The 27308-nt window shown below is 35.5% G+C and overlaps 1 protein-coding gene across 1 annotated transcript in view; it reads left to right on the plus strand.

Moving 5' to 3' along the window:
• Positions 1–27308, plus strand: part of Ap3b1 (adaptor related protein complex 3 subunit beta 1) — a 203345-nt gene that overhangs the window by 163338 nt on the left and 12699 nt on the right. Inside the window, exons 23-25 of the mRNA XM_090331736.1 lie at positions 6027–6258; positions 10941–11025; positions 24448–24545. Of these exons, the coding sequence (XP_090187862.1) occupies positions 6027–6258; positions 10941–11025; positions 24448–24545 (415 nt within the window). The remainder of the gene's footprint in view (positions 1–6026; positions 6259–10940; positions 11026–24447; positions 24546–27308) is intronic.

The following is a 27308-nucleotide window of genomic DNA, read 5'->3' on the forward strand; positions in this document are numbered from 1 at the left end:
ATTTGCTTATAATGCAATAAATGTTTAACTCTTTAAATACTAGCGTTTAGATAATTAAATAAAAATACAATCTTGGCCAGGAGTTTGGCCTAGTGGTTAAAGTGCTTGCCTAGCATGCATGAAGACCCGGGTTCGATTCCTCGGTACCACATACATAGAAAAAAGCCGGAAGTGGTTCTGAAGCTCAAGTGGTAGGCTCTAACCTTGAGAAAGTCCAAGGACAGTGCTCAGGCCCTGAGCTCAAGCCCATGACTGGCAAAAAAAAAAAAAAATGCAATCTTTTCCAGCATTATTACCCTCTCCTATTTGTACAAGCTTGATTAAAATAATTCCTACAGCTGAAATTAGATTTTACTAGTATTTCTACGATGGCAGGGCTAATAGTTAAGTTGTTTTGTGTGTGTCTTTAAAAGATAACATTGTTTCATTTCTATGCAGTTAAGTATAATAGAAAATTTCAAGTTATTTCCTGAAACAAATGTTAATCTTGATCATCTCTATCAATCACCACATTGCAGTGATATGACTCTAGTATTTTTAGGAAATGGGAGACCTGAACAGTCAGCATCCAAGTACATTTACAAATAAAATCTATAATCATTTAAAATAGTAAAAACATGCTTTGCATTCTTAGAGTAAGATTGTGTTTTATACAGGAATTTAAGTTGGGAAGTAGATGGGAAGACAAGTAATAAAAGTTAATTATATATTATGTTAGAAAAGGACTCAAGTTGCTATAGAAAAAGAAAAATGAAATTGGGATAAAGAAATGCAGCTGGATTTAAACCTCATTAATTGTGTAACAATGGAGCAAGACATGTCAAAGCTAAGCCGTGAAGGAGGAAGCATATTCCAGGCAGAGCAACTGCCAGCTGGTAGGACCATGACTGTTACATAAAAGTATTACTGATGGAAGGCCAGGAGCTGGTGGTTCAGGCCTATAATCCTCAATATTCAGGAGGCTGCCAGCACAAGGAAAAAAAAATTAAATGATTGCCTATAGAGTCAGGGTGACTGGAGTAGTCACTTCAAGAATAATAGGAGCCAAGCGTGGTGGCTTATGCCTGTAATCATCACTACTCAGGAGGCTGAAATCTGAGGATACAGTTCAAAGCCAGATTGGGCACAAAAGTCCATGAGACTCCAATTAATCACCAATTAATCTCCAAGTAATCACCAGAGAACTGGAAGAGAAATAGAGAGATAGAGCACTAGCCTTGAGCAGAAGAGCTCAGGGACAACTCCCAGACTCAACTCCCAGACTCAAAAGCCCCATGACCAAAAATAAGACTCCAAGACTCCAAGATCTGATAATATTCTTAGATATAATAAATTATTTTAGCAAATCAGCACAATTCAAAATTAACATGAAGAATAAGTACTTTTCTATATTATTAATAACAAACAGGCTGAGAAACAAGGAAAATAATATTTGCAAAGGACCCCCAACCTAGGAATAAACCAAAGAAGGAGGTGCAAAATTTCTACAGTGAAAACTATAAATCATTGAATAAAATTAAAAAAGATAACTGCAAAATATAAAGGCCCACCATCTTCATGGGTTGGCAGAATTATTCATTATTAATATGGAAGCCCAAAAACCTTAAGGAAGCTGGATACTGGTAGCTCACACCTGTAATCCTAGCTCTGAAAATCATGGTTCAAAGTCTGTGTGGGCAGGAAAGTTCATGAAACTTGTATCTCCAGTTAACTGCCAGAAAACCAGAAGTAGTGCTGTGGCTCAAAATGATAGAACACTCACTCGCCTTGAGTGAAAATCAAGGACAATATCCAGGCCCTGAGTTCAAGCCCCACAGCTGACCTCAAGCAGTTAAAACAATCATAAGCAAAAAGACCAATGCTAGTGGGGTCACAACTCTAGTTTTCAAATTAGACTGCAGAGTTCTAGTAACAAAAACAACATGACAGGGTATGAGTGCAATATTTCTTAATCAATGTCACCCCTTCCATCCTTCTCCCCTATTTCCTCTCTCCTATCTCTGCCCTCAAATTTCAGTTTTAATTTTACGTAATGTACATTGAATATAATGATTTATTTGCTAACCTCTCTTCTCTCCATTCATATGTCCCACTGCTAGGAGTTCCCACAGAAGTAAAACTAACTACATACATCAACATCTGTTCAGTGATTTAATGGCATATGAATGTCAGGAGCAGTGTAGATATGATTAAGACCTGGTTAGGGTTTTTAGTGTACTTATCATCTAATTATAGGAATCCTCATGGAAGCCCTTAGTTCATACCAGTAATCCTAGCTAATCAGGTGGCTGAGATCCAGATCAAAGTTTGAGCCCACCTTTGGCAGAAAAGTTTGCTAGATTGCATCTCCAGAGTAACCAGAAAAAGCAAACTGGAGGTATGGCTTGAGCTAGAGACCAGCTAAATCAAGTGCAAGGCCCTGAGTCCAAGCCCATAGTACCACTTAGGGCTATGTTTAAAGGTTGATTATTAAAGTTTACATTAATTTATAGGAGAAAATATGATTCTTGCTGATATCTATCATATAAATATTTTATATTTATATGTGTATATGTATACACACACATGCTACACCCACTCCAGTGGAGTCTGTGGAGCATGGAGCAGAAAGAGCTTGAATGGCTGCCAGTCCTGAGGTTCGCACCAATGGTGATCAGGCCTCCTGGAGGTCACTGGCAGAGACCGGGACATATGCATGGAATTCTCATAATGCTGGATGCTGGGATTCTTTTAACACTCTTTTCATTTCTGATAGTTGATGGTATGGCAGTAATATTCTGTGCCAGCTACTGGCCTATACAATTGATTGAGTGACTAGATGCTCCAGGAACTAAAAGTGCATGCCCGGCTACTCTGGCGCAATACACATCCACAGCAGCCTTGATGACCTCAATGTAGTCTATTAATAATAAGACAGAATTAGAAACTAAAACGGAAAATATGATCTTTGAATTAGTAATATATGTTAGTTTGCCTAAGTATGCCTTTAATGCGTCTGCATTACTTGTGTAAATGTTGCAAGTACATAATGAATCATATGGGAAAGGATTAGAAGGGCTAAAGCACCGTGGTGTGCTCTAACTGAGCAGCAACAATGGACTCTTAGGCTTAAGGTTTTACAATTCCTGGCACAGGGTAATAATTACTGACTCAGTAACAGAATCATAGGAAGAACTAGAATGGAACAGATGGTAAACAAAGCTAATATTGATTAATGCCAAGGCAGATGATGCCTAACCACAACGTCTGACATATTAACCATAGCTCCTTAGAAGGGAGGGAGAAGTTTCTTTTCTACTTAGAAAAATGTACCCTGTAACCATTCTTAAACATGATTGTAATCTTTTGACCTTATGCCAACTGAAAGAAAATGCTCCTACTTTGATTGTATATAATCTCACATTCAACAAGTAAAGCTTCGCAGCAGATTTCAAACCTCCCTTGCGTTTGTGTCTGTCTGTCATCGCCGAATCCATTCCTGACCTGTGAATCCAGACTTGGTCTCCCCGCACTCCCGCTGAGTCGGTCTGTGGCACACACACATACCTTTTCATACATGTCTGTTTCAGTTGCTTACATTTCTGTTCTTCTGTGGCGCTGAGGACCAAACCCAACCTTGCACATAGGAGTCAAGCACCTTACCACTGAGGTACATTTCCAGCTCGGCCCATTATCTCTTTGAATATTCATTACTGAGAGTAGTTGTTTGGATATATACTAATCAACATCTGAGCATTTATAATTACAATGTTAAAATTATCCTCCCTCCTTCTCTCCCTCTCTCTCTCCCTCTCTTTCTCCCCCCTCTCCCCCTCCCCTCCCCCCTCTCCCTGACTCCCTTCCTCCCTTCCTCTCTTCCTCCCTTCCTCCCTCTCCCTCTCTCCCTCTTCCTCACCCTCTCCCCTCCTCTCTCCCACACTCCCTCCCTACCTCCCCCCCTCCCTATCTCCCCCCCCCTCTTTTTCATTCTTATTTTAGCCACACTTCCACTTCCAACTTTTTGCTGGCTAATTGAACATAAAAGTCTGTTGGGTTTGTGTGCCTGGGCTGGCATCGAACCATGATCCTCAGATCTTAGCTTGCTAAGTAGGTAGAATTGCAGTCATGAGCCATTAGTGCCAGACTTGAAAGTTAAAATTTTTGAATATTGAGTATTTGAAACAATAACTTGATATGTAGTCTAGGCTGGCCTCCAAGTCAAGATTCCCCCTTAACATTCCAAGTGCTGGCATTATGGGTATGCACCACCATACTTGGCTGCAGATAGTATTTATTCCATCCGAAGAACCTATGGATTGACATAAAAGTACTTCAAAAAAGAACTTGAAATTCCTGGGTGGAGGGGCTGTAGGAGGAGGGAACCAGGCTGTTTTTTTTATCATCAGAAAACCAGAATAGCATGAATAGAGTACTTGCTTCATTGCTGAAATTTAGATAACATATTATAAATTCTCACATTTATCAATTGATCCTTTTGAGAATACCATCTTTTAGTGATGTTTAGAATACACTTTATTATTTTATACTCGTTTGATATTTCTGTTTTGTTGTATTTATTGAATTATTAATATCGTTACTAATTTACAACATCATCAGGCATAAATGCCATTTCTGATTTGTAATACATCTATTTTAATAGAAAGATAGCTAGAACTTGGTCTTAGACAGCATTTCTTCATTTAATATGCTGCTTATAAGCTCAAACAAAATGAGATTCAGGAAAGAATTTAACCAAGAATCTAACATTCAAAGGAAGGATAAAGAGTTGATTAGCCAGGAAAATTATTGAAGAACAGTGAAATGAGGAAAGATTTGTGTTACCAAATAATTGAATCATATTGTAGCACTCCCAAGAAATGAACTATTTCACTATGGATTTAACAGATTAATCCAGGCCCAGAAACCTTCGCATTTGTAAGTTGTTGAGAAAAGACTGTTCATGATCTCATGTAGACAATTGATTTAAATGTTTGGAGAAAAAATTGATAGAGTTAATGTACCTCAATTTCACATGAACTGCATACTTTCGGCAATATGACTTAACTGACTTTGAAGTAGGAAAAAAAATGTTTTTATCCATTAAAGCAAAAAGCAAAAAAGAAATGAAATCACCTGTGATAGAGAGCCATGGTCTTCAGCTTACAATAGAAGAAACTTGGGAGGTGGAAGGAGACACACAAGGAGGCAAGATTGAAAACAAAGGCACAGACTTCATTATTTGTAGATGATATTTTTTATAGTTACAATGCCTTATAGTTGAAACATCTAAAACAACCAACTGACAATCTAATAAAACTAGTGAAGTTAGCAAATGGCTATATATGGTACTGGGGGTGGCAGAATGGGAGAACCTTAAAATTCATTTTTTAAATGTATTCTACATGCCAGGTGTGGTAATCCCAACACTTAAGAAATTGAACAAGACAATTTCTTGAGACTACGCTAGCTACATAACTACATAAGAAGCAAGAAACTGTTTTTTAAAAGTATTACAGCTGGGTGCCAGTGGCTCACACCTATACCTCTAACTACTCAGGAGACTCAGATCTGAGGATTGTGGTTCAAAGCCAGACAGAGCAGGAATGTCTGTGAGACCCTTACCTCCAATTAACTACCAAAAAAGCTGGAAGTGGAACTGTGGCTCATGTGATAGAACACCAGCCTTCAGTGACAGTGTTTAGCCCGAGTTCAGTGACCAGACCCTAAGTTTGAGCCCCAGGCCCAGCACCCCTCACCAAAAAAAAAAATTATATAACTAAGATTGTTTTCCTTTTATCAAAATATCTTAATATATGCCTGAAATGTACAGAAAGAAACTTGGTACTGTTTCAAAGGTATTTATATTACATTTTAATATCAGTTCTGTCTAATATACATGAGTGTTATATGCTTCTATTACTCATCATTGTAATTTTTGTAGTACTTCAGGGAAACCAGAAGTCAAATATCATAAAAGTTTGCTTATTTCTTAAGAGAATTAATAACTATATTCCCTGATTCGTGTTTTCTTTTCCCATGTTCAATAGGTTGCTGCTCCTGTTTTTGTACCGATGAAAACGCACATTCTGCTTCATCGAATGAGTGGAAAAGGACTGGCTGCCCACTATTTCTTTCCAAGACAACCTTCCATTTTTGGTGATAAGATGGTCTCTGTGCAAATAACACTGAATAATACTTCAGATCGCAAGATAGAAAACATCCACATAGGGGAAAAAAAACTTCCTACAGGCATGCAAATGCATGTCTTTAATCCAATAGGTAAATACCAGTTCTTATTTAAAACTTTTTTTCAGTTTGATAACCAAATGTTTTTGTTTTAATAGTACATTCTTTTTAATTGCACAAAGTAAGAACATTATTTTATTGGCTGTTAGCATGCTCAGTTTATATTTGTTTTCCTTTTTTCCTTTTTATTAGTGGTTATGATTTGGGGGATCAAACCTGTTTTGCTTCTTTTGAACTTGCATTTGGGGTGTGTGTGTGTGTGTGTGTGTGTGTGTGTTTGTCTTCTATGTGTAAAAAATACAGAATTGCCCATAGTAAATTGCTACACTTGTCCTCAGTAGGTTGTTTTTAATAGTTTGAATCTATACCACCATTAATTTTTGTTTTAATATTATAGAGGGGGGGTGGGGGAACCTCCCTTTTCCTGGGTAAAAAAAAAAATAATGGCATAAAATAAAGCACGGCTGATCCTTTATCCCTGTATGCAGCAGCCAGCCAGTGCTGGGCAGTGCCCGCCCTCTCATACAGCTCTGGTGCCCAAAGGGCTCTTAGTGGCATCTATAATCCTCCTTGAAGTTTGTGAGGGTTTTGCCAAAGCTATACTTTTCAAAAACTGAATGCAACAGTTGTACTTATACTTTGAGTTTGAAATGGTGAACTGTTCAGAATCACCTATCTCTGTACTGTTCTCTTGAACAATCCTAAGGTGTAGTTGGGAAAAACTTTAGATGAAGTCTCAAAAGTAACATAAAGTTATTTCATTTCAGACTTAAAATATTATCAGAAAGCTTCAGAAGTTCCTTTTTAGTATACTTCAGGTAAACAATACCCTTGGATGAGCTCAAATGTGATAATAAAAACTATACTGTTTGTCTGTGATTCTGCTCTCTAGTATTACAGACTTCTTTTCTATGGTTCCCACAAGTCATTTAGTAAAGGAACCCCTTTTTAAATTGTATTTTATTGTCGGGATAATGTGTAGAGGGGTTAAACAGTTAAATTCATCAGGTAGTGGATACATTGCTTCTTGAACCTTGATACCCCTTCTCATGTTTTTGTCCCCCTTTCCCTTCTCAGTCATCTTGTTTTCCCCTTTCCCTTCTTTATACCTGTATACAAATTCAGATATGGTAATCTCATGAAATTAACAATAAGTGGAAGAAAAGGAAATAATGTAAAGGGAACACTTTTTGTTTGTGTTATATTTTTCACAAAGGAATAGAACAATTTCTAAAGGACAAAGCCTGATAGGCTTTTTAACTTTTTTTTGGGGGGGGGCGGTTTATGTGGCTTGAACTCGGCCTGGGCACTGTCCCTGAGCTCTTCAGCTCAAGGCTACCTCCCTACCCTTGAGCCAAGCCCCACTTCCCATTTTCTAGAGGTTAATTGGAAATAAGAATCTCAGGTCCTTTTGTGCCCAGGATGGCTTTGAACCTTGATCCTCAGATCTCAGCCTTCTGAGCAGCTAGGATTATAGGCATTAGCCACCATGCCCGGCTTTTAACATTTTTTTTTGAGTTAATATACCTTGTAATGTGAGAAAAGTTTCATTTTGATATGTCCTCCATACATTTACATAGAGTACTTGGAACAAATTTATCCCACCTCCAGACCATTCCCATTGTTCTCTACCACCTTTCCAAACAATGAAAATAATGTTTGGTAGGTTTCATCATGGATGGGTGTGTGTGTGTGTGTGTGTGTGTGTGTGTAAAACAACCAAATTTTCTTTTAAGGGGAGTTAAACTGTACTGATTGCAAAATATATTTAATGCCATTTTTTGCATTTTAATAATTGGCATAACTTAAAGAATACAGATTGTCCTGATTTTTATTGAATTATTTTTGCAAACTGAATATATTGCCAAAGAACTACCAATTGGTGATACTTCTTACTACTTATAATCAAGAACTTTTTATCTATTTAAAAAATTAGTTTAGTTTGAGAAGTGTCAAGTAGCTGATATATGAATTGCCTGAAGGTTGAAAATGTTATCCAAAGGTTAAAACAGTAGAACAGTATTAATGTTTCCTTGGGCTGGCATGAGTTGATGCATTGACCTTTTATTGGCCTATGTAGAATAGAAGAAATAAATATAATAAATTTGATACTATGACCTTAACACCGAAATAAAAAGTGAATATATACCATTGCCTGAGTACTAGTTAAAGGCTGTTCTTTTCCATTCTTGGGCAAATTTTTATGACCGCAATGTTTTATTCATTTTGTTGGCATTTACTGAATGAGTTCAAGAGAGGGTTTTTTTTTTTTTTTTTTTTTTTTTTTGGTGGATCATAGGGCTTGAACTCCCTTAGCTCTTCAGCTCTAGGTTACTCCCTACCCCTGGGCCTGGGCATTGTTCCTGAGCTCTTCAGCTCAAGGCTACTACCCTACCCTTGAGCCAAGCCCCACTTCCTGTTTTCTAGAGATTAATTGGAAATAAGAGTCTCAGGTCCTTTTGCGCCCTGGCTGGCTTTGAACCTTGATCCACAGATCTCAGCCTCCTGAGTAGCTAGGATTACAAGCCTGAGCCATCGCACCCAGCTTCAAGAGAGTTCTTATGCAGTATGAATGGAGATAGACTTCATTGCCAATAGAAGAGTTATAGAACATGCTATAGTCTACCAACATCTGAAGAAGATGGCAAAAACCAAACATTCTCTTGTCATGCTTGTTTGGAGATTTTTTAAGTAATATTTTTATGTATTCAGCACTTGTATATGTGTTCAGGGGGTCCAGCAGCTTTGTTGTCTGTCACCATCCTATTTTCTTTTCTTTTTTTTTTTTTGTCTGCAGTACACAATGATCTTTGTCCAGATTTTGCCCTGACTTTAGCATGAAACTGACATCCTTATAAGATTACCTGTATTAATATACTGTTTCCCAAAGAGACCAAGTATATAGGAGATTTTAAAAATACAGAATATCCTTAAGCTCATCTTCATTATCTTCAATGACTTTCCATTAACAATTGACAAATTTGAGTTCAGTGTACAACTGTCACATCAAAGTGAGGGACATCTGTGTGATTGCATTTTTCATTACCAGTGGTGTGGTATAATGCAGCCAATGTTTTTCAGCCATTTTTACATAGCTGTCTCAGATATATCACAGCAAATCCAGAAATAGTATCCAAGTGCAGTTATCTAATTGAGCAAGCTTTTCCAATTTAGTAGGCTCCAAATATTATAAAAATCTATTATATGAATAATTTTATGCTGATCATTTTGCTCTTGAAGCGCTCATATAATAAAACATGCCATTGATCACGAACTGTCCTCCAGAATTAGCATGGCACTAACCTCACAGTTAATTATCGTAAGACTGAAGACAATATCAAGCAGTGTCAGAGTGCTATCAACAGTGCATCTTGAGAGCTGTCACTTTATCAAATGAAATACAAGAATACAGAATGTAGAAAGAGCCAAATCATAAATGCTATCATGTTTTAGATATGACAGGATTTGCTACTAGTGTGGTTGGTGACAGATACAAAGAAGAGCAAACAAACCCAGCTATGTTTGTGGCACAGATGCTAGGAATTCACTAAAGAAATAGCCTCAGGGATATACACAGCTCAGAAGTAGAGCACTTGCTTAGCATGTGTGAAGTCCTGGTTCCATCCTCACCATAGAAAAAAAATAAAAATAAAATAGCCTTTAGTAATGAGACTGACAGAATTGTGAACTGATAAAAGCATGTAGGATTAGAAGAAGTGAAAGTTATTGTAAATGTTGGAATCCTAAGTAGAATGCAGTTTTCTTGTTTGCTTTAAGTTTTATTGTCAACTGTAAAAAAAATAATATTATATATTTATATAGTTATTTGACAGTTAAGTCTTCAGTAGTATTTTCCAGATCTATAAAATGCCATTTTGTTATTTGTTTTATCATGATAATGACCTTAAGGCCTGGGAATGTGCCTTAGGGGTAGAGTGCTTACCTGGCACACATGAGGCCCTGGGTTCCATTTTTCAGTACCACAAAAATACAAACCTGACATTAATTTTCTGTTGGTAATCTTTTAATAATGTAATTAGTTTCAGTAATACCCATTCTCTTGCTGCCTTTTGACTATAGCTTGATTTCTTCCAACTTCAGTCTTTATTTCAGTTTGATTTTTTTCTACTGAAAAAATAGAATATTGTTTGAAATTGACTACTTTAGGGTAACTATTCTACAGTTTTAGTTGCATAACACCTGTTAAAATAGGTGTTCCAAATAAGTACATGTTTCCATCCAGGTGCTTGTGGAACTACTCAGGAAGCTGAGAGGATCACAATTCAAAGCTGGCTTGGGCACAAAAGCATGCAAGACTCCAGCTTCAAAATAACAAGAAAAAAACTGAGCTGGAGACATGACTCAAGTGATAGTACCAGCTGAGTGAATACAAAGTTCTTAAGACCCCAGTTCTGTCAAATGAAAATAATAAAAAAAAAAAAAAAACCATACAAAAATTTCCTTCTTTTTATTGAGTGTATCATGAAGAGATTTGTCTCTGAAGTGTTTGGTAGAGTGTGTGAATTGCAGAATTAAGATTATGAAAAATAAGATCTTCATAGTGAAGTTAAAATTTCCTTAACATTTTTATTTAAAATTTTTCTCATAGACTATCAATTAGTCTGTTTTAACCAAATTACAAATATTAGTTGAATGTTCAGTATTTAGTTTGCTTCTTTTTCACATGCTCTTTGTCTAAATTATCTTATTTCTAGACTCTCTTGAGCCTGAGGCATCCATTACTGTTTCAATGGGTATTGACTTTTGTGATTCTACACAGACTGCCAGTTTCCAGTTGTGGTAAGTTCAGGTGTTATTCTATTTTATATTGTCTCTAAGGTTAACAGATAAAAAAAAAAAACTGAGCTTTCAGCAGCTCTTTTCTGTGAGAAATAAAACATTTAAACATTTTAAATGTGTTTTTCTTTGACAGTGTTTGAACTGCTATGTAACAGCTGTGTAGTGTTTATAGTTTTAGTGTTTCTTACACATAGTCATTACAACATGCCATTCACCATTGGAATTCGTGATGGGTTGGATAAATAACAAGGCAACTGCTAAATAAAGTTCTTAGTTTTTTTGTTTTTGTTTTTTTTTGCCCGTCCTGGGCTTGAGCTCAGGGCCTGAGCACTGACTATCCTTGGACTTTCTTAAGGCTAGAGAGCTCTTCCACTTGAGCCTCAGCACCACATCCGGCTTTTCTCTATGTATGTGGTACCGAGGAATCAAATCCGGGACTTTGTGCATGGTAGGCAAGCATTCTACCACTAGTCCAAACTCCCGGCCCCCAGTTTTTCATTTTTTTAACATATTTTAACACTATAGTTTTGGGAAATTCAGGTGGAATTAGAAACTTCCACAATGTTAGTGAATAGCCCAGAAAAAGGCTCATTTTGAAACAGCTTGAGTTTGTTGCATAGGTTTGTTTCTAAACCTATACATTTCCCTCTTTTAATCTAAAAACTGCTTAAGAGGACATTATGTGATTGAATACTATTCAAAATAATTTCTTTTGTTTATCATTACTGTTTTCATTTAATGTTTAATGTATTACTGATGAAATCTAGAGGACCCTTGCAAATTACTATAGAGATATCTGCATCTGAAAATTATCTTTGAATTCCTTTTATTTGTATTTTTATAATATAGAGTACAAATTGTTATTTTGAGTTGAGTTTGCCTTGTTTTTATTCTAAAATAAATTGAAGTGTTTTACTTATCTGAATTTTAACCAGAAGAAAATTTGTGATGATTTAAAATATCCAAGTTTAAGACAAAGACATTTTTAAATAAATTTCTAGATTAAATACTAGAGCCCTTTATTTCCAAATGTCTCTTCAGCTTAGCAGTAATTCAAGTCTAATGTTATACCTTTTATTACCAAGAACCTGAAGTGATGAATATAAGCAATGTAGCATAACACATTGATTTTATGCAGATCATCACCTTTATGTTTTGGGAGGTCTGCTATATTAGTGATATATAAAAACTGATTACTTTTCCCAACATTGCTTAGTAATTGTTTATTATTTTTCTATTAGACAAACGACACAGATCAATATTACTGAACAACAGACTATAAGTAACATCACTCTAAATAGATTTGCTTCCAACACCACAGGTGTATTCATTTTAATAGTGTAGACAATGTGAGCCCAATGACAAAGCCCTGTACCATGCTAGACCAGAATTAAAACTAAAAAATGCCTTTGTGTTATCAATTTATACAACCAATCTTTTCATTTCTGATCCAAGTGTGTTCTTATTTTTCAAGTTTTTTTAAATGACAAAACAACATTTGTGATTTTTCTTCAAGAATTAGCCAACTTACTTTAAAGATAAATATTCTAATAACATTTAATTTTTTATTATGTTGGGAAATACTGTGAACAGTTTTCTTTTCAGTATCTTTTTAATTTTAGAAAAATAGAAATGTATTTCACTAATAGTCTTACATATTATAAACACGTACGTTAACATACTTTTCTACTATAAAGATATACCTGAGTTACTTAGTTTAGATTTTAGTAAATATAAAAGCATCCTAGATCTAATAATATTTTTGTGTGTTTCAAAAAGAGCACTTTGTCTTTGCATCAAGTGTAATTGATCCTGAAGCAGTGTAATCACAATTACTCACTTTCTTAATTGGCCTGCCCCAAATCAGAAAATGGAAACCGATCGACAGTGTTTAAATCAATAGCTTCATAGTAGCACTAGTGGGGGAGGGAGGTAGTGGTAATGAGCAGATCAATTGGTCTTAGATGCCAATCACTGACTGTGCCTTTTGCATAGTAAGTAGCACTTTTTGTTTAGTGATGTGCTATGATAGTGAAGTTCAATTAAAAAAAGGAAGAATGGCTGGTTATTATTTCTCAAAATATATTATATAAATCAATACAAAAAATTATAGGCAATAATAGCATATTTGATAAGAAGCCTTGAGAAATTCTGAGAACATGGAATACAAGCCTTTCAGATATTCTTTTGTTTATTAGAAAAAAACAAACAAGAGTGATTCATATCACTGTAGTCATTTAGGTAAATAAATCATTATAGTTACATTTCTTGAGTATTTAATAAGAATTGATACTTTCTCTTTGTTTTACATTTTAAATGGTTGTCAGATTTAGTCCTTGATTATATTAAATTACAATTGTACTTACGTATATTTCTTCAAAAATCAACAGAGAACTTGGATAGACCTCCATTCTTGCTTAGGGTATGTTTTAACCAGTTTGGGAAATAATATGATTCAGCTTATATTAGCTTAACTACTGAGCTGCTTGCATCTAGCCTTCCTTTTGTCCATTAAAATTATAGAAAATTCTTTCTTTAAAAGAGAAAGATTACAAAAAAGAAAGAAAAATGCTACTGGCATATCAGAATGTATGAAGAATTGACAGAAAGCAAATGGAGATAAACAAACAACAGCAAGGAAAATAAATTTCACGAGGAATAACACTGGTAAGAAAGAGTACTACAATGCTAAGGAAATATGAGGGAATATCATACAGTGAGGAAGTTAAAAGAAAGTTATGAGTCTTAACAGTGCTGTTCTTAGACCTCATATTAAATATTTAAACTGCTTACTACTCAAGCCAAAGATGATTCTTGCCCATATTACTAGCTACTCAGGAGGTTGTGCTCTGAGGATCACAGTAAAAAGCCAGCCCTATTGGGAAGACTAGTAAGACTACAAAAACAAACCAGAAGTGGAGTTATAGCTCTATTGGTAAAAGGATTGCTTTGAACATAAAAGCTCAGATACAGATAGCACCCAGGACCTATTTCAAACCCTAGGATAAAATAAAAATATTTTTAAATTTAAAAATAAGATAAAGAGGGACCAGGAGTTTGGCCTAGCAGTACCACATACATAGAAAAAAGCCAGAAGTGATGCTGATGCTCAAGTGGTCGAGCTCTAGCCTGGAGAAAGCCCACGGACAGTGCTCAGGCCCTGAACTCAAGCCCGGGACTGGCAAATAATAATAATAATAATAATAATAAGAAGAAGAAGAAGAAGAAGAAGAAGAAGAAGAAGAAGAAGAAGAAGAAGAAGAGAAATATAATGCCCTTAGATTGAGAAGGACCCATTAAAGGCCAGACAAGAATGTGAAAGACAAAAAAACCACACCCTAGCTTTTCAGTAAGGAAGATAGGAAGGAGGAGAATGAAGCAAGATTCTTCATTAGTTCTGAAAGCCACACAGAACAGGACATGACTCTGAAATGTTTGCTGATACAAACAGATACTTTTCAGACAAGCAAAGATTCAAGTTACAACTCACAAACTTTATGAAAAGATTAAGGGTATCAATGTACGTGAATTAATGCACCTCCTATCTGGCAAATATCATGTAACCCTTCTATTAATTACAATAAAAAATAGGGAAAAAAAAGATTACTCAAAAAATAGGGTAAAATTTTCTTCTAAATCTAAAACAGAAAAAAATGAATAAGAAAAATAGTGAGTAAATAATTTTTTCTATAAAATCCATTGCTGTGTAAAAATAATTATTGATATATAATAAAGGAGAACCAATATTATAGCATGAATAAGTGTGCGTGAAATGCTGATATAGTAAAGCTCTTGTCATATTTGCCAAGATAATTGAAGGCAAAAACAAATCTAAATATAGTTTTAGTAAATAACACCACTACAATGATTGAAATAACTTCTGAATGACTAAATTGAGGAAAACAAGAAATAATTAAAAATAGGTATGTTTGACTTAATTGGGAAAGGAAAGCATGGTAGAAATAAGGTGGCTGGCCAGAGCCATCCATACAACACATAATAATGTTCATGATTTATGTCAGCAAATTAAGTTCCACTTATAAGACGATTTTGTTTATAAGAATCCTACCTAAAAGAATGGCATATAAAAATGGAAAATAAGAAAGATGAAATATGTATGTGTGTAAGTTAGACATGTTGAAACTAGTAAGAAATTAAACATGAAATACTCCCTGTTCATTGAAGTCCTCCAAGAAAATAAAACAGTTAAAACAGTTAAAAACTTGAAAGTCACAGTTTTGTAATTTATAGCAGAAGCTACTACATATATGGAGTAAGAGAAATTGACAAAACCATGATCATGTGTATGTTTAACAAATGTGAGAAACTGACAAATTGTTCACAAACTATTGAGTTTTATAATCAATTTTTGTACTCAGTTTTCTGAATAGAGCAAATATACATTTTGCAAAGCATATAACAACAGAATGTACAGAAATACATAGAAAAAAGTATGGACTAATATTATTACAGAAAAATGAATGGCCAGATATCATGTCATAGGCCTGTATCCCAGCTTCTCGGGTGGTAGAGATCAAGAAGATTGCAGTTTGCAGCTAACCCAGGCAAAAAGTTCGGAAGGCTTTGTTTGATAAGCCAGGTGTAATCCCAGCCATGATAAAGGCATAGGTAGAAAAATCATGGCCTGAGACTGGCCATGTAAAAAACATTAGACTCTGTCTGACAAATCACCTAAAGCAAAAAGGGCTGTTTTGTGTAGCTCAAGTGATAATGGAGTACCTGCTTAGCCACCATGAGATCCTGAATTGCCCCAAATGCAAATCCCAGTACAGAATGAAAAGAGACAGAAAAGGAAGGGAGGGAAGAGGAGGAGAGGGAACAGGCAGTGGTGGGGAGAGAGAATTATAAGGAGGAAGACTGGGTGGCAGTGGCACTGTAGCTAGTATGAACTCTTTTGCTAGTCTCAAGCAAAAAAGTAGTTCAGGGACAGTGCATAGACCTGAAGTTCAAGCCCCATGACCAACAAAAAGTCTTTTGCTGTCTTTCTTAGTAATTATGTCCTTTGCTGTACCAGAAAACGTTTTAGTTTGATATACCCTCCTTTGTCAAGTCTGTCTCCTATTTGCTTTGCCTCTGGGACTCTCTCCAAAAAGTTTCTACATATGCCTATAATGTTTCTCCTACTTCATCTTGTAGCAGTTTTGAAGTTTCAGGGATTTCATTCACTTTAAGTTGATATTGGTGCATGGTGACAAACAGGAATCCAATTGGAGTTTTCTTCATATGGATGTCTAGTTTTCCCAGCATCAACTATTGAAGAGGCTATCTTTTATTCAATGTATATTTTTTGCTTTCTTGTCAAATATTAAATGAATGTAAGTACGTGGCTACATGGCTTTATTTCTCAGTCTTCTAATCAGTTCCACTGATCTTCAAGCCTGTTTTTGTTGGTTTTGTTATCATAGCTCTGTGGAAGTTTGAGGTCTAGGAGTCATAACAACCACATTGCTTTTTTTTTTTTTTGCCTAGAATTGTTTTGTCGATTCAAAACCTTTTTTTGTTCATGTGAATTTTTGGATTTTTCTCTATTCTCATAAGGAATGTCATTGGGATTTTGGTGGAGATTGTGTTGAATTTCTAGATCACCTTTGGAAGGAAATATGGCCATTTTCATGATACTGTTTGTACTTACCCTTAAATATGGGAGATGTTTTCATTTCCTAATGTCTTCAATTTTTTCATCAGGTTTTTATAGTTTCAACATGTCTAACTTATAGACATACATATTTCATCTGTGTTATATTGAAAAGGAGTAGAGAGAGTGAACATCCTTGACTTGTTACTGATTTCAGAAGAAAGGGTTTTAGTTTTTCACAACTTAATATGATCTTGGCTGTTACTGTCATATGTAGCCTTAATTTTTTAATTCAATTTTTTATTAAAGAATTTATTAACATTGATTTTTACATCATGTTTCAAATGTCATGTTTAACAAACAAGTATTTAATAAGAGAATCTCTATACAATCACTGGCACTTAGGTTTTAGAACATAATTAAAATTAAACATTAATCTGTGTAATAAAACATTATGTCTATAGAGTATATAGCCCATCATAGATTTTTATGTCTATGTGGTTGTGTTTATATCTCCAAGACCATGTCCATAACATTGGGTACCCAAATATTGAGTCATCGCTGTTGTATTGTTTGGATCTAATATCCACATATTAAGGAGACTAAGGATACCAGGCACCTTTTGTTCCTTTGGTCTTGACTTACTTCACTCAACAAGATTTGCTCTAGCTGCATCCACTTCCCAGCAAATGCAATTATTTTATCTTGTCTGGTGGCTATGTAGAATTCCATTGTGTGTATGTATATGTATATATATATATATATATATCACATTTTTTTGTATCCATTCATCTGCAATAGGGCATCTGAGTTGTTTCCATTGCTTGGCTATTGTGAATAGTGCAGAGATGAACATATCTGAGTGGGTGTCCTTATCATATCCTGGGTTATGATGTTCAGAATAGATGCCCAGGAGTGGTATGGCGGGATCGTAGGGAAGGTCTATTTTCAGTTCTTTAAGAAACCTCCAAACTGCTTTCCAGAGTGGTTGTACTAGTTTACATTCCTACCAGCAGTGCAGTAGGGTTCCTCTTTCTCATATATAGCTTTTATTATGTTGAGGGTGTTCTATTTCTAGTTTTTCCAGAACTTTTAATGTGAATGGCTGTCGAATTTTGTTATAGACTTTTTCTGAATCTATTGAGATAATCATGTGATTCTTGTTTTGGTTCTGTTAATCTGTGTTATGTTCATTGATATACGTATATTAAACTAGTCTTTCATCTCTGTGATAAAACTGACTTGACCATAGGATATATGTATTTTACCATTAGGTCCTTATCTGGTTTGGGGATGGGTATAACACTGGCTTCATAAAATGTGTTTGGTACTGATCCTTTAATGATATGTACTGGTGTTAGTTCATCTTTCAGGATCTTGTAGAATTTAGCTGAGACCTAAACTTTTCCTTGTTGACATACCCTTTATTCCTTGATCTTATTGCTTGTGTTTAAGTGGTTTATATATTTGTGGTTCATCTTAAACAGCTTGTATGTCTCTAAGGAATCTATCCATTTAGACTAGATTTTCCATCTTAATTGAGTATAGGTCTGGAAAGTAGACCTTCATAGTCTTTTGGATTTCTTGAATATTTGTTGTGATGTTTCTTTTATCATCTCTAATTTTATTTGAGTCTTTTCTCTCCTTTTTTATCATCTTAGCTAGTGATCTACTAATTTTTATTAATTTTGTCAAAAAAAACTGTTTTATGGTTTTATGTACAGCTTTTTTTTTAGTCTCTAATTCATTTATTTCTACCCTAATCTTTACTAACTCTAGTAGTTTGGGGTTTGTTTTCTTTCTTTTATTTCTAGATGCTTTAATTGCATAGTAAGGTTATTTACTTTAGTTGTTTTCTCTATATACACACATAGAGCAATGAACTTTCCTTTGACAATGTTTTTGCTGTATCCTTCTTGGAATTTTTGAAAGACTTTGTGAAGGGAAGCTTTGGTGAATAAAAGTTCTTTAGAAAACATCACAGTCATTTATCTTTCTAGACATTTTCATAGTTCTTAATGAAAACATTAAGATAAACAACCATAAAATAGCTCATTTCCCCCATTTTTTGTGTTATCCAACCTAGGGAAACAACATACTATAATAGGGTCATATGTCCTGATATTCAAATACCAGCAAGGACATCTAACTGTGTGACACCTTCAGCCCATTCAGCTTTCCTGGTCATTAAATCTGGTAACAAAATCTGCCTCTTAGGATCATTGTTGTGATTTATTGAGTAACACAGTAAATGCAAAAACAAAAAACACATGCCTTAATCAGATTAGACTCTTAAGGTACCTGTCATCTGCCTTTGGTTTCTCCCCCCACTGTATCTTTCAGATTACCACAGGACTTTGTAAACTACAGATGCGAATACTGTCTTTCCAGTGCCTAAAGTCTGGTTGTTTCCCATTGCTTTAAAAAATATTGAGGGAAAACTTGGCCAAATTACTTAATATGAATGTATGGAAATAGGGCATTGAAACAGTTTGTTTTAAGAAATGGGGATTTTCTGACCAGGTCCTCATATCCAAAATATTGCAAGGAACTCAAGCAATTAACCCACCCCCCCAAAAAAAACCCTAATAAACCAATTAATAAATGGACAAAGAAACTAAAAACAGACTTCTCAGAAGAAATAATAGGATGACAAATACACACATGAGGAAATGCTCAATATTCCTGGCCATAAAAGAAAAGCAAGTCAAAACAACTTTGAGAGTCCATCTCACACCAGTTAGATTGGCCAACATCAAGAGTTTGAATAACAAATGCTGGCAGGGAAGCAGTGCATTGTTGCTGAGGATGTAACCTAATACAACCACTCTGAAAGGTGATTTGGAGGTTCCTCAAAAAACTAAACATAAAACGTTCTGTGGGCCGGGAGTTTGGCCTAGTGGTAGAGTGCTTGCCTCGCATGCACGAAAACCCAGGTTCTATTCCTCAGTACCACATACATAGAGAAAAGCTGGAAGTGGTGCTGTGGCTCTAGTGGTAGATCACTAACCTTGAGAAAGCCCAAGGACAGTGTTCAGACCCTGAGTTCAAGCCCCAGGACTGGCAAAAAACAAAATTAAAATTAAAATTAAATAAAAAAGTTCTCTATATTCTCAGCCATACTACTCTTGGGCATGTACCCAGAACATTGTAAGTCAGGATACAATAAAGATGTACACATCCATGTTCATTGCTGCACTATTCACAGTAGTTGTTTTGGAAGCAACCAGATGCCCTACAATAGATGAGTATTTTTTTAAATTGTATATATACACAATGGAATTTTACTCATCCATTAGGAAGAATAATACTATATCATTTTCAGGACACTGGATGTACCTAGAACAAAAATCATGTTAAGTGAAGTAAGCCAAACTAAAAGAGATGAACAGCATATATTTTCTATCATGTAGAAGTTAGATCTAAAATACAACTGGACATGATTGACTTATAGAGAATTCTAAGCATTTACACAGAGACCAAAAGAAGAAGGAAGATACCCTTAGGGACGGAACATATAACTCCTGAACACTTAAAATACTGTTGATTGAAACAGACTCCAAGAAATGGAAACATGGAGGTTTGAGGTGGTGGTGGTGGTTTTTTGTTTTGTTTTGTTTGTTTGCCTTTGGTTTTGTTTTATTGTCCTTTTAGGAGGAACAAAAGGTGATACAGAAAGGGAGGAAAGGTGAACAAATGTAATCATTGTATTTAGCATACACTATATGGAAAATGAACTGTGCCAGTTGTGGCAAGATGGGATGGGGAGACTGAGGGAAAGCAAAGGAAGGGATGACATTGTCCAAAACGACAATGTAATCATTACCAGACTTGTGTAATGGTAACCCCTCTGTATAACATGTTAATAGTGATAAAAATTATGTATAAAAGAAATGGGGAGGGGCTGGGAGTTTGGCCTAGTGGTAAGAGTGCTTGCTTAGCATGCGTGAAGACCCGGGTTCAATTCCTCAGCACCCCACATACATAGAAAAAGCCAGAAGTGGTGCTGTGGCTCAAGTGGTAGAGTGCTAGCCTGGAGAAAGCCCAAGGACAGTGCTAAGGCCTTGAGCTCAAGCCACAGGACTGGCAAAAAAAGAAAAGAAAAGAAAAAGAAATGGGGATTGAAGGCCAGCTGTTTGACGTAGTGGTAGAGTGCTTTTCTAGCATGCATGAAGACCTAGATTCGAGTCCTCAGTACCACATACATACAAAAGCCAGAAGTGGTGCTGTGACTCAAGCGGTAGAGCTCTAGTCTTGAGAAAGCCCCAGAATATTGCTCAGACCCTGAGCTCTAGCCTGGGACTGGCAAAAAAAAAAAAAAATATATATATATATATATATATATAAATGGGGATTGAGTATAAGAGAGAATAATAGAAGGGGACAGTTGGTAGAGTGCATTATATGCATGTATGGAAATGTTCCAATGATATTCCCTAATATACAACTCCTTAATGATACAACAGTGTATACTAATAAAAATTCTTTATTTAAAAAGAAAAGAAGAAACATTGAAGCCAGGCACTGGTGGCTCATGTCTGTATCCTTAATTGCTTAAGACATTGACATCTTAGGATTTTTAGTTCAAAGATATCCCAAGCAGGAATATTTATAAGATTTTTATCTCCAATTAACCACCAAAATACTGGAGGTGTACCTGTGGTTCTAGGGGCAGAGTACTAGCCTTGAGCAAAAAATGCTCAGTGAGGGCTCCTAAGCATTAAGTTCTTACCCCAGGACTGGCATGGGTTGGGGCGGGGAGAAGGAAGTAAGGAACACTGACACTTTTGCATTAGTTATGTGAGTAACAAATCCATACACTTAATTCAATAGCAGCACATTTTAGAGAGTGAAAAAAGGCACTAAACTGGATGTGAGTCCAGGATGCTAGTCATCAAGTAGGGCTGTCCTGAGAGAACTGGGGTGAATGGTTGTGCTGTGTGTATTTGTGTGTGTGTGTGTGTGTGTGTGTGTGTGTGTGTATGTATGTGTGCACGTGCGCGCGTGCGTGCATGCATGTGTGCTCTTCATAGCATATCACTCTCCTTGTCTGCAGACACACTGGGCCACTCATCATTCTCAACACACAGGCAAAAATGCCTGTCTACTTCTCAGACAAAAGTTTACCCTCATTGCTCTCCCTCAGAACAAATCAGCCCCCTTTCCATGGATTATATATCTATTTTCCACATCTCTAATGCATTTCTTACCATACAACACATGAATTTATTTATCTCACACTAGAATGGTGAATCACTCTTCTCTAAATCCCCAGATCATGACCCAGTTTTAAGATGAAGTTTGTAACTTGAAAGTGTTGAGTTTACAAATAAATTGGATTTATCAGTTGGCTTTGGATAATTTTCATGTGGAAGAAATCTAAGACATTGCTAGGTGGGGTGAAATATACCTGTAATCCTAGGGCAAGAGAATTATGAACTCAAACTGCTGCCTGGGCTACTAAGTGAGTTTGAAGCCAGCCTAGGCTATTTAACCAGACGCTGTTTTTATTTGGGAAAAAAAAAAAGGAGAGTGGACTTGTTGGCTGTGAACCCAGACAAACTTCAGCTCTGCACTGCAATCCTAATGTCAAGTCTGTTCATGTGGTCACGGGAGTAGGCTGTGTAGTTGCTCTTACTCTTCTTCTTCTTTTTTTTTTTTTTTTTTCCCAAAGCTGACCTTTTTTGTTTTTGCCAGTACTGGGCTTGAGCTCAGGGCCTAAGCACTATCCTTGGACTTTTTCAAGGCTAAAGCTCTGCCATTTGAGCCCACAGCACCACTTCTGGCTTTATTCTATGTGTGTGGTACCAAGGAATCTAACCTAAGTCTTCATGCATGCTAGGCAAGCACTCTACCACTAGGCGAAACTCCCGGCCCTGTTTTGTTTTTTTAATACAGTTCTCCCAAGAAGTTTTCTTCTATCAAGATTTGTACAGTTAAGCGTATTTTCCCCCTCTAATTTTCAGATATAGGTATATGTATGCCACATGTGAAATCTGCCATGGTGTCAATAAAAAGTTACTCTTTCAAAAAAAAAAAAAAAGGGAGAGTGGGGGGCAGAATTTGGTCTAGTGGTAGAGTGCTTGCCTAGCATGCACGAAGACCCAGGTTCAATTCCTTGGTACCACATACATAGAAAAAAGCCAGAAATGGTGCTGTGGCTCAAGTGGTAGAGCTCTAGCCTTGAAAGCCTAAGCACAGTGCTCAGACCCTAAGTTCAAGGCCTAAGACTATCAAATAAAAAAGGGGGGGTAAGCTTCTAAGAATATGATGTCTAGTGTAAAAGTATCCATATGTTGTTTGTCCCTACCTCACCTTGCAATAAATTCTATGCATCTTATCCTGATATTTGGTATATCTCGCCCATAGTCCTTATCTCTAGTCACTTTGGCAGTTGTCATGGGCGCTATTTCTTACCTGAATATACAGATCCCTCTGAAGGATATTCATAAAGCTATTTGTTTTCTAACAACTAAAAATGGATTTGATTGACTCCTTTTCAGCCTCCTCTTAATTGGAATGTCAAAGTGGCACCAGAAATTGCTGCTGCTATGTGGCAGCCACAAGGAAAACCAGTGTCTATGGATGGAGTGGTAGGCAAGGGAAATCTGGTTCCCTGGGAGCTTCTTCGCGTTTCTTAATGGGCTTTGGCAACTCCAAACTTCTTGTATTCTAAACAATAAATACTCATTTATCAAGAAACTTGGTTGGATTTTTGCTCATTTGCAGCTAACGATATTCCTAATTGATAATACTCATCAGCCTAACCTCACATAATCTTGAGTTTTAAAGAGGTCTTCAATATTTGACTAGTGTCTCCTTCTCCGTATTTTATATATACAGAGTAGAGATAAGGTTGTGGTTATATATATGTCCTGGTTGCTGTTTATATTTTTCTTCACTTTTGCTTGTTTAGTTTTTTGAGACAAGGTCATATTGAATAGCCAAGACTGTCTTCAAATTTGCAATACTCCTCCCTCAGTTTCCTAGCTGCTGGGGTTATGTGATTACTATCATGCCTGGCTCTTGTTGCTGTTTTTTTGTTTTGTTTTGTTTTTTAATTCTCTTTCAGCCTGGGAGTATTGTTCAGTTGTAGACACAGTCCTAGGTTCAATACCAAGCACCAGAATGAATTAATAAAATAGAATAAAATTAATGCCAGATATTGGTGGCTCACCCCTGTGATTGTAGCTACTCAGGAAACCAGAGATCCTGAGGATCATGGTTCGAAGCCAGCGCAGGCAAAAATTTCACAAGACCAATTCTCAACCATCAACTGGGCACAGTGACACATATCTGTCATTCCAACTGTGCAGAAAGCTAAGGTCAGGAGAATTGCAGTATTAGATGAGTAGTGGAAAAAAAAAAAGAAGGAAATTGTGAAACTCTAAGCAAAAAAGCTGGGTGAAGTGGCAAACATCATGGTTGGCAGCATAAATAGGATTATATACAGTCCAGGTTGACTCCAGGCAAAAAAGTTCAGACCTTATTTCAAAATTAACCAGGACAAAGAGAGCTGGAGATGTTGCTCAAAAAAAGTAATGTGTTTATTTTTGGGGTTTTTTTTTTTTGTGTGTGTGTGTGTGTGTGTGTGTGTGTGTGTGTATGTCACATCATACCATTTTCTATGTGTAACATTTAATAAAAGATTGAGATAACAGATGTATTTATAGTTTCATTTGAGAAAAATTTCAAGTCTTTTTCAGTATTATATTTTAAGTTAAGAAATTTCTAGTATATGTTTTGATTGCATCTATTCACCTGCATAGTTTTTAAAGTATGTTTATTTTGCATTTATTCTGTTTTTGTTTTATTTTTTTCCTCAGCACCAAGGATGATTGTTTCAATGTTAGTATTCAGCCATCTGTTGGAGAACTACTTTTACCTGTTGCCATGTCAGAGAAAGATTTCAAGAAAGAACAAGGTGAGAAATTACTATAATTTGCCACAAATTTATGGACCAGAAACTACACTGTATGCTTGTTCTGCTAACTGGTCTGTAAATTCAGACACACATTAGTCAATGCAGTCTTCCCATTTTTGTTAATGCTTTGTGCTTATAAAATAACCTTAAAAGTATATGCTTGTTTATATTCCTGTTAGACTTGAAAATTAATTAGTATGTCTTTAAAGTAACTTACTGATTCTTAGTTTTTCAATTCTGAATTTTGGTTTGTTACCTGATGATAGACCTGTTTGGTGTAAAATGCCAGGAACTAGACACTTAGAGGGGTTCTGAAGGGTTTTTATTATAGATGTTTTTCCATTCCTGCTGATACATTTTTCTCTCTGCACAAGAGTGCCTTACTCTTCAAAATGAAGTCGTAATTATAGCATTAAAAGACCTCTCTTTGACCAAACTTTATATTCAAGAAATTTTTAATAAATCAAAGCTCAAACACTGTTAAGTGTACACCTTGAAAGGAAAATACAGCAGAATACAATTACAATGTACTTGGTCCAGAGTCAAACATACTTTCTGATAAAAATGAAGCCTTTTTTTCTGTATGTAAATACAGAAAAATAACAAAGATTTTGCATGTTTAAAAATAACATTTGTAAAACTAGGGAATATATTTTTGAGTACTCAGCAATTTTTAAAACCATAAGCTATTTTTCCCCTCTGATGGATGTTACCAAAGATCCCTTCATTTTGAGATCATCAGATCATACACATCAAGCTTCCAGAAAGTACTAGACACATCTGAGGAAAGAGGGATGCTCCCTGGCACTCCCTTGTTGGAGTGCTGTTGATTTATTTACTCCAAGCCTTTTCCATCCACAGAATCAAAAGGACCTGTTGTTGAAGATTCAGACACAGAAATCCCAAACAAGACTATAGGAATCTTTTTTTTCTCAGACCTTATTTTTAAGTGATTAAAAAAAAAAAAAGAATGACTAAATCCAACTTTGCATTTGTTTTCTCAGAAGTTGATTATTGTTATAGAAGAAAATTATCTTTGTGATTTTATTTTTCCAATGACAAATTGAATTGATTCTTATATTTGCTATTCTTACCCTTTGCTGGCTAAAGCCTGCCTCTCTGCTTTGCATCTGTTCAGCAAACCAAGGTGAGTGGCATATAAATGACTGAGTAAGGCTTTGGCACATTTATTGCTAAGAAGGTATTCTGTCTTTGAGAAGTACAGCTAAAGTGTATCTAAAGCAGCAGATTAGTGTATGCCCTTTCCCATTCGCTCGCTCAGCTGTTGTTTAGAATAGTTGCTATTTGGATCAAATTTTTTTTTTTTTTGCTCTGCTGTAGCTGAGGGATTTTTCGCTGACTAGCCATACAGAACCGTAAGTGCATGAGAGAGGTGCACTTGGAGAATAGCTGCGGTCCTCTGTGGACTTGTTGCCAAAATCCCTTTTTCTTCTGCCATTTTATTTCTATGGTTGTTGATTATTTGTCTGAATAAATCTGGCAGCTGTTTGCTATGTTTAATAGAGCAGAAAGGCTACTCTGAATAAAGCTATTTGAAAATTTGTTTATATGAAGTATTTGTAAATCCTTGCAGGTCTCTTGGCATTTCTTTATCATTCTTTCTGTCTTCCTGAATTCATTCTTTGATGTGGGACTTGATGCTGACAAATTTACCACAGGTTTCAAGAGTCTTCTCAATAGCATCTTTTTAGTTCTAGATTTTTTAGCAGGTTTGGTAATAGAGATCTCAATTCTCAACTTCACACATGTATTTGTTTGTTAGACAAACAGTAACTGAAAATGACTAGACTAAAATTAAAAATAATTTTCTCACATTTTATTAATGCATTGTTCTAAAAGGTAAAATGTGTTTAATCTGTTTCTCTACATTTAAAAAACTGAATTTATATGATTAATATCTCATTTAATGATATATTTTAAGACTTTAAAATGATTTAAGTATATTAGAAACTGAAAGTTATAAATAAGAGAGACAAACTAAGTTTCTTTTTATTCTAAGGGTATATACATAACTGAAAAGTACAAATATTAAATAAAAATGGTTCTAACATTCTCACATATTGGGCTAATATGTTTAAAAACCAGATTTTATTTCCAGTTACAGCTAGCTTCACTACTTTTTTCTGTTTTATTAAGTGTTCTATGGCCAAACATGCTTGTTTTTACAACGGGAGTCAACATGCTAAATAAGAAGATCAAGTCGTCTTTGTCAATGAACATATTTATGATAGTCATATTATGATAGCCTTAAAATGATGCATAAATTATTTATTGAGAGTTTTTAGTGTTGCAGAGTTGGTTATGAGCTGTATCAGAAAACATTTAAATACCATAAAGAGCTTAGGATCTTGTTTTATTTAAAATTTTCTATTTGTTTCTTCTGTTTTAATTTTTAAGAGGTATAAGCTGATGGTTTGTGCCAGGATTCTTCCTGCAAATCTAAAATACAGGGGAAAAAAATCTTTTCAAATTTGGTTTTCTTTATTTGGCTGCAGTTTAGTAAAATTACAGTTGATTGACCTAAATTAAGTGCAGTACTACACTTTCACCAAAAAAATAAAAAATTCTAATAAAGCTACCAGTTGTTCAGTCTGATGGTTTTTAATTCTTTTCTCTGTAACTTTACCTGTATTATATGTAAGCAAGTTATATACGGTGTTTGAAAGTATGTTTATGTAACAAACTTTTAATGGTACCTTGGCATATTTTTCCTTCTTGGTAATTTGAAAATACCTGATACAT

This window comes from Megascapheus bottae, chromosome 4 (assembly GCF_031878675.1).
Source record: "Megascapheus bottae isolate mThoBot1 chromosome 4, mThoBot2.hap1, whole genome shotgun sequence".
NCBI lineage: Eukaryota > Metazoa > Chordata > Mammalia > Rodentia > Geomyidae > Megascapheus > Megascapheus bottae.